The sequence below is a fragment of the Solanum pennellii genome, chromosome 6, assembly GCF_001406875.1.
Source record: "Solanum pennellii chromosome 6, SPENNV200".
NCBI lineage: Eukaryota > Viridiplantae > Streptophyta > Magnoliopsida > Solanales > Solanaceae > Solanum > Solanum pennellii.
In genome coordinates, this window is record NC_028642.1 from 1,630,655 (window position 1) to 1,639,560 (window position 8,906).

Here is an 8,906-nt window from a genome sequence, read left to right on the forward strand (position 1 = left end):
GTGTGTATATATATATATATATATATATATATATCACATCACATTATTAATTTGTATCATAAAGCTATCACATTTGTCATAATTTTGTGATAAGCTTGTCCCACACAAATATGTCAGCAATTTAATATTTGTCAGCTAGCCAATTAGGATGGAGCTAAACAGTTCATCGACCCTCATCTTTTTAAAATATCACATTTTTTGTATAGATAAAATAAATAAATTTTCATGTATGTTTTATTTATTCAATCAATAATATTATTGATTAAATAGTTGTGCTTCACTATAAATATTGGATATCAATATAAAAAATTATATCTCTTTTTGTCATCGTTTATATCTATTTTTTTAAATATATATTATTTTTTTTGTTCGTTTCTTTTTGGTCATGGATTAAACGTGAAATAGAGTAAACGTGTAAATAACATATGGTAAGTCCCAAAAAAAAGAAAAATAAAATACTAAGAAAAGAAAAATATCATGTTAAAACGTGGCATTGTCTAGTTTTTTCTCGTAACTTCTAATTACTGTTATGATCGACAAAATATATAATTTCGATCGTTTTAATTTATTTATCTATTTAAATATTACATAAATTTCATAATTTTAAATTAAATATATGTGAAATAAAGCAATATATTATTTAATTTCATAATTTTAAAAACTATAATAGATATTAGGGAAAAAGGATCAATATATATTTGAATTATCGTAAATGATATGTAAATGCTCTCCGTTATATTTTTTGGGATATTGGTGCCCCTGCCGTCCAATGACTATAACATATATACTTTTTATATTAATGGACATACATGTGTCATAATCTTATTCACCAATGCGACATTTATCGATGGATGAAATTGTGCTACGTGTCTCTTCTATTAAGTGAATGACATATATGCTCTAGTTTTTTAGTGATAGGGGCATCAATTTACTAAAAGTATGATGGAAGGTATCTGCATATTATTTATGATATTTCAAGGATATATTTTTTTTCCTAGATATTAATCACGAACGAAAGAGGAAAGTAAGATAAACGAATTGATTAAGGTGTTGAGATGGGCCCATCTCACACAGGAACATGTCTCTCCTGCCGTATTAACAGCGTCCTAAAATCACATACAACGTTGCCACTTGTGTTTTTCCCATTGTCTTTCTCAAATTAGGTAAGCAAAAAAAGAAAAAAAAAACTTTATTTTCTACAGCTACAAGGGGCTTCTTCTCTCTCCCATTTTGTTTAAAAATCTGTATTAATAGGTAAAAATTTCATCTTTTTTGTTATATTTTTCATAAAGATATCATTTTTGTATTGTTTTCATGATTCTTGATTTTGGGTCTTCTTTGTTTTGTTGGTTTTTTGAGATAATATGATTCAAGATTGGCCCTTTCATGTGATATTATACAACCCTTCTGTTTGAATTGCAGATCAACAGAAGGGTTGATTTGATTGACGATACGAGTAGCTTAGTTGGTTGAATATCTGAACGGGGTTCAATTTTCATTTCCCCTTTGCCTACCTTTAATTTTGGGGAAAAAATGATTTTTTTTTTGGTTTATTGATACATATTTTACTTTAAATTAATAAGTACTCAATTGCAGGATTTGTGTGATTTTTATTCATGATGGGATTTTGGTGAAGAAACTTTACAGCTTATTTTCAGGAAAAGAAGAGACCTTTACAGCTATTATGGATAATTTAATTGAGTGTCTGCCTGATTTTTGTTTATATTGATTTATTTGTATGTACTAGCTGTGGCTTTTTAGTTTTTGAGTAATTTAAATGTTTAAGATAACAAACACTAACTTTGATGTTCTATAAACAACATGTTCTTCTTGAAGTAGGTACTATCACTTGTTTTGTGTTTGTTCTTTTTCTTAATGCTCGAATATGCGATATTTAGGCCCGAGGGTTTTTCAGAAATAACATATCTAACTCCACGAGGTAGGATAAGGTTTAGGTACACTCCACGCTTCTAGACCCCACCTATGTGGGATTTCAATGTGTTTGTTGTTGTTGTTGTTGTTGTTGTTGAACTATCATTTGTTTCCTTGGAAGTAGGAAGTCCCGAGTAAGTGTCATTATTTCTCGAGCCTTCTTTGGGATTTGTGCATTGATAGGAAGCGTAGCTTGGGATCTACCGATTATACTTTCATTTTGCAAGAGGTTACTTCCATATTTTGACTTCGTAACCTTCTGATCACACGGCAGCAACTCCGTGTAGTTGTGCCAAAGTTTCCATTCAAAAGTTTGTTAATTTACATTTCACATAAAGTTTGATCAACCATATAGTTCCCCCATTGCAGCTTGCTTTATAGGTTCCTTGCAATATATGTTCTCTGTTACTTGTTGTTTAAATTGATTTGTTTGAATACAAATATGTATAACATATTCGGAGTAAATATACATATAACACCAATTTTTTCTCAATATGCAATTCTTTACCTTTCAAATCTTTAATTTCTGTAGTTAGAAGCATAATACTCTGTGGCTACTGAAATCGTTTCCTCGTATTTCATCTTTTCCAGGGAGGCGGTGGAAGTTCATTTAGTTGTTTGATTACGCACTTTTTCAGTGTTTTCTAGTGGTAATTGAGAAGAGATAATCCTAGGAATGCTGAAAAATGTGTTTGAGTGTCTCGAATTCTAAAAGTGATCATCTCGAGGCTTTGGGCTTAGTAGAGTTGCCAATTTTCGTTCTTGAGAATATTGAGCCTAGGTGCAACAACCATAGCATCATTGCTTGCGCCAAGATGCAAAGTCCATGGAGTAGCTGTACATTGTGTGTTGTGTTAATAAACGATAATTTGTGCGCGGATGGTTGAGTGGCTGTAGTTTATAAGGTTTTGCATCTAAGTTTGTATGTACTAGAAAGAGATATATAGATAGATTTTTTTTAATGGCCAATAAAGGAAGCATACTGATGGAGCGGTATGAAGTGGGCAGATTATTAGGTCAAGGTACATTTGCTAAGGTTTACTATGCGAGGAATATCAAAACCGGACAGAGTGTTGCCATCAAAGTCATAGACAAGGAAAAAGTTGTCAGGGTCGGGCTCATGAATCAGATCAAACGGGAGATATCTGTTATGAAACTAGTCAGACATCCAAATATTGTGCATCTTTACGAGGTCATGGCGACAAAAACCAAGATATACTTTATCATGGAGTATTGTAAAGGAGGTGAGCTCTTTAACAAGGTAGCTAAGGGAAGGCTGAAAGAGGACGCAGCACGGAAATATTTTCAGCAGTTGATAAATGCTGTAGATTTCTGCCATAGTAGGGGTGTCTATCACCGGGATTTGAAACCTGAAAACTTGCTGTTAGATGACGATGAAAACTTAAAAATTTCAGATTTTGGTTTAAGTGCTCTAGTTGAGTCAAAGCACCAAGACGGACTCCTCCACACGACGTGTGGGACTCCAGCTTATGTTGCTCCAGAGGTGATTAACAGAAGAGGCTATGATGGGACTAAGGCTGATATCTGGTCGTGTGGGGTTGTCCTATACGTTTTGTTGGCTGGTTATCTTCCATTTCAAGACTCAAATTTGATGGAGATGTATAGGAAGATTGGGAAAGCTGATTACAAATGTCCGAGTTGGTTTCCACCAGAAGCCCGACGTCTACTTTCAAGAATGTTGGATCCTAATCCAAGTTCAAGAATTTCCCTTGCAAAAATTAGAGCAAGTTCGTGGTTCCGGAGGGGAATTTCAACTTCCTCTAAATCTACAGTAGTAGACGACGTAAGCACGGATTTAGCTTCAGCAAATAAAGAGGACAAGCAAGAAGTGGCTTCGATTCCAAAGTTGAATGCATTTGATATCATTACCCTTTATGCTAAATTTGATTTATCCAGATTGTTCGAGGAACCTTGTTTAAAGAAAGAAACTAAATTCACATCCCGGAAAACTGCATCAGTGATCATATCCAAGCTCGAAAATATTGCTAAACATCTGAAGCTGAAAGTTTGCAAAAGGGATGCAGGACTACTGAAGTTCGAAGGAACAAAAGAAGGAAAAAAGGGAACTTTGAGCATTGACGTGGAGATCTTTGAGGTCGTTGAAGCTTTTCATTTGGTGGAAGTTAAAAAATCAAACGGGGATACATTGGAATATCAACAGATATTGAACGAATGCCTCAGACCGGGTCTTCAAGATATCGTTTGGACTTGGCAAGAAGATCAACAGCTGCCTCAGCAGTCGGAAGACCAGCTTCACGAGCAGACACCAAATAATCAACTTCAGCAGGAACAACATTTAGATAACCAGCAACAACCTCCAGAGCAGCAGCAACTGCTACTCCAAAACCATCTGATACAGCAAGAGCAGTTACCTTGATTACCACACACTTCCTTGTTCAGATTTTGTCCTAAATGCCGGGGCTGAGCTAGGTGCACGTGAGGGATTCCACTGAATCCCCTTCATCGGAGAAGTCATACTGGGCAAATAGGTAGGCATAATACATACATAAACACCTTTAACTTAGCCTCAACATTGAGAAACCTCAACTCCTCTCTATTGTGTTTCATGGATGTTTGACACCGATAAATTTTGGAGTTGTCTAGATGATCATTTCGTAACTTGGAGTGTTCAACTGACACAGTGGAGATTAGGTGAGGTTTCTGGACATGTGCATTTCTCAAAGTTGGATTGTTCAGTTGTCGGTTGAGGCCAAGTTAAGATGTCTTATCTATGTATCTGTCGAATCCTCTAGACATATGGAGGGAAAGCCGGTTTAAAAGTTGCTTTAACTAGCATGTTCATCAGATCTCAGGTATGGCATTCTTGCATTTTATTTTGAGTTCACTTGTTAGAATCCCCGGTTTGTTCATCGCGTAGCCTAGATGTTCATTTTGTAGTTGAGGCTTCCTAATCATGGTGTTGTTTTGTATAATATATCTCTTAAAGTATAAGTGATTTTTGTTCTCATAGATACATACTCTTGCTTCTGATTTTCTCTTTAGTCTACTGGTGTTTCATGAAGAGAAAATCGTTGTAAGGAGCGATCTCGTGTTTAATGGAAAATATGCAGCGTAAATCTGATTTAGTCGAGCTAATAGATTTTGGATACTAGATGCCTACGAGGGCAGTCTGGTGTATAAAGTATCATGCGTTCATGTAGAGTCTGAGTAAGGGCCACAAATCAAGGTGTGTGATGTAGACAACATACCCTAATATAAAAATGAAACGTGACAAATATTTTGAGACTGAACTATTGTGCTAATGCTAATTCATGACCAAAATATTGTACTAACTAGTGTATCAATTTTCAGGGTACCATTTTAAAATCTATTATAAACAACTCTGCATTTTTACACAAATGGTTAGGTAAATTTACTTCTTTTTTTCAGTCCAACATGGATTATATATGAATTACACATATATTTAATTTAAGGACAACTTTCACATATAGCAAATAAAAATTCATATTTGTATGCTATAGCAAAGTTTGCATAATTGCACTCCATAGCAAACATAGAAACTGTATAATTCGCTATATATATACAGTTGAAGCAAATTGTATAAAACGAAGTGTATAAAACAAGAAAGAGAAAGATACTTGGACAGAGAACTGTATAAAAACGAAGTGTATAAAACGAATTGTATTATTATAACTGTATAGAACGATTATATACAATTTGAATTTGTATAAAATTAGAAAGAGAGAAGACAAAAGAGATTTGACAAGGAATATACAATTGAATTGAATTGTTTAAAACGAGAAAGAGAGAAATTAGATACAATTTGAAAATTGTATAAAACGAGAAAGAGAGAAAAGACAAAAGAAACTGGGCAGGGGAGTATTTTTATTGTATAATTATAAGTGTATAGGACGAAAATATATGTACTTGCATGTGTATATACAATTTTCTCACGCTTTATACAAACAGAAACGCAATTTATACATTTCGCTTCTGTTTGTATAAGTGAGAAAGGCGAGGGTGGTGAGCGAGATTAGGGAGAGTGGCGAGCGAGATCTGGAAGAGGGGAGAGAGGGGAACAAAAATATATATATATTTATACAATTTTCTCTACTTTATACAATTAGAAACAATTTTTATACACTTGTGTTTGTATAAAAAGTGAGGAAGCGGGCGAGAGATTAGAGGAGAATGACGAGCGAGATATTTGGGAGAGAGGCGTCTGACAATTTTTGTGTTTGATAAGGCAAAGTTTGAAATGCTTATGTCTACCACTTTTGAAGAGGTAAAATTGAATCAATTTTTTCTGTTAGAATAAACTATTTCAAGTTTGTCTATTTAATATCGTTATTTATGTCTTGTGATACATTGTCATATGTCTTAACTATTTAATGTGTTTTGATACATATGTAATTGTATTAACATTTAGATTATTTTATTTGTTGTTATACATTCAGAATGCATGTTCAAACATTGTCCCAATAGCAGAGGAACTTGAAGTTTTTGACCTAGTTGAAGTTGAACATGCTCCTCCTTCTTCACCACCCTTAGTACAACCAAATGAGTTCGATATGGAGCACAATTAAATCAAATCCCAGCTACTCCATTTATTTTAGATTATTAATTTGTTATTATATACAATTTTCCCTTAATTTAACGCATAGATGGACGGCTATTAAAATTAATTTTCTTTACAGTAAATTTACCATATTATAAGCCATACAGGGCACGCATTTGCAAAAATAAACATGAAAATAGTGAGGTATTTTAATAAAGTTTCACCCATTTTATAATGAAGAGAAATATATTTTAAGATGTAAACAAATATTAGAAAAATATTTTTTTTTATCATATTCTCAAAAAAAACATGTAAAAGAAGAATACAATAAATGATACTCTCTCTTTTGTTAATTACTTGTGGACAGTTAAAAAAAAGTGGACAAGTACTATATTAGATCTCAAATTTCGATATAAAGAAATAATTTAATTTTACAATGTTTTTTTTATGAAATGATTTATAACTACATAAATATTTACGACTTATTTTGAATCATAGATAATTAAAGGTTTTATTTTTTTCTTAAATTTCGTGTCAAGTCAAACTAAGTCATATAAATTTTGAGAAAGAAAATAGTAATTCTCAAATTTATGAATTTGGCTTCTCTTGATTTTCCTCCAGTTCTTATTTGGATGAGAAACACAATCACAAATTTAAATCATTTGTCGAGATTTAATAAATTAAAGATAATTAGAAAAGTACTAATTACGATTAAGATAATTAATTACATTCACATATTTATTTTTAAATATATTTTAAAAACCCCAATTTTAGTTGCACATGATATCTTTCTAAATATATAAAAACTTTTCTTACTTGCCTTCAATTAGTTTTAAAAATCGTACTTTAGTTCCCTGATTTTAATATAATACAAATAATTAAAGATACATATTATAAGCCTTTAAAGTTCCCTAATTAAGACCTCGTTTGTTTCCATTAAGATTAAGAGATTTGAATTTGAATACACATCTAAATATTAAAATTTGCATTAAGATTCAGGTGTTTTTATCTGAATACACATCTGAATATTAAGATGTGGTCTCTAAATCTGAACAGTAAATAATTAATATTGTTTGTTTTCAATATCTGAATGTGCATGTGAAATTAATATTAAATTAATAAAATTTCATTTCAACAAAATATATCGCTTTTGATAAAAAAAAATGTTTAAAAACCTTGATAAACGTCAATACACCAACAGTGTTCTTGACAAGTCAATATGAGAAAATTATGAATATAATAAAAACTTGAAAGGATTTATGAAAACTTACGAGTTCAAGAGGGAAAAAATGGTGTTTGATTGAGAAAAGAGAGAAAGAAAGTTTTTAGTTATGAGATAAAAGACAAAAGCGATGATTTATTATTTGATAACTTATTAAATGAGTCTGAATGTTGTTAAGAGTCTTTTACAATTCATTTATACCTCTTCAGACCCATTAAGAGGCTTTTTAAAAAATAAAATAAACAAACTTAATGGACTAAATCTGAATGATTCAGATACAGACCTCTATTAAGTGCAAACAAACGAGTCCTAAGCTGATTTTAAAAAAAATAAATTAAAAGAAATAAAAATTAGTGGCCAGAAATGTCGAATTGTCAAATATTTTGGGGAGTAAATATATAATATATTTATTATCTTAATTATGATTACGTTTTATCTTTAATTTATTAAATGTCAGTTATCAATTTAAATCTATAACATATATCGTGCATCCAAATAAAAACTTATAGAAAATGGACGACGCAGGATCCTCATTAAGGGAGGTCAATGGTTATAGTAAAAAAAAAAATCATTAACGAGTGTCAATGGTTATAAATAAAAAAAATTATGAATAGGCTAATAAGCTTGAACATACGATCTCATATAGTGTTTGTAAGCTCTTAACCAATAGGCTAAACCTTCAACTTATTTCAAGAGGTGTTAATTTATGTATTTATATTTATAAAACTAAAATTTAACCACTATGTACAACGTAATTTTCCAACGAATGGATATTGCTCGACACCCCTTCGATCAAGATAAATCCGCCACTGAAATGACCAAAATAAAAATGAAAAGGAGTCGAATCCCAAATTTCGTAATTGAGCATATCCATACAAGTCAAACATTAATATAGGAAACAAGTGGTAGAGCAAGAGCAAAACAAGCTTTAATGATGAGTTATTTGTGCGATCCTCATTTCTTCGATAAGATATAATAAATATTGTTTTCTAACTATTTGATTTTCAATAATTATTGAAATAATTAAATTTAAATTCATATAATTTATAGTTAACTAAAAATTGTATACTATTTTCAAGCCTCAAACTTACCGCTTCTACTTTATTTGAGTATAGAAGTTTTATTAAAATAAACTAAAAATTATTTATTTGAAAATTATATTAAAAAATATTACAAATTATAATAACTAATAACTTTATTTATATATATATA

General features: G+C 31.3%; 1 protein-coding gene across 3 annotated transcripts; it reads left to right on the forward strand.

Moving 5' to 3' along the window:
* The first annotated feature begins 1,115 nt into the window (after positions 1 to 1,115).
* Positions 1,116 to 6,599, forward strand: LOC107023714 (CBL-interacting protein kinase 2-like). 3 transcript variants are annotated; one of them, XR_001457231.2, is made up of 3 exons: positions 1,116 to 1,254; positions 2,524 to 4,766; positions 6,372 to 6,599. XR_001457231.2 is itself a non-coding variant. In XM_015224495.2 (2 exons), exon 2 carries the CDS (start codon positions 2,894 to 2,896, stop codon positions 4,328 to 4,330), a length of 1,437 nt encoding a protein of 478 aa, XP_015079981.1. In that variant the 5' UTR covers positions 1,116 to 1,254; positions 2,524 to 2,893; the 3' UTR covers positions 4,331 to 5,035. The 3 variants fall into 3 exon arrangements, 1 of the variants encoding a protein (XP_015079981.1); XR_001457232.2 differs by lacking the exon at positions 6,372 to 6,599 and having other exon boundaries at positions 2,524 to 4,442; positions 4,558 to 5,035; XM_015224495.2 differs by lacking the exon at positions 6,372 to 6,599 and having other exon boundaries at positions 2,524 to 5,035.
* The last annotated feature ends 2,307 nt before the right edge of the window (positions 6,600 to 8,906 follow it).

Excerpts from the sequence above, each read along its gene's own strand:
- LOC107023714 (XM_015224495.2), top strand. The coding sequence starts at position 2,894 with ATGGCCAATAAAGGAAGCATACTGATGGAGCGGTATGAAGTGGGCAGA.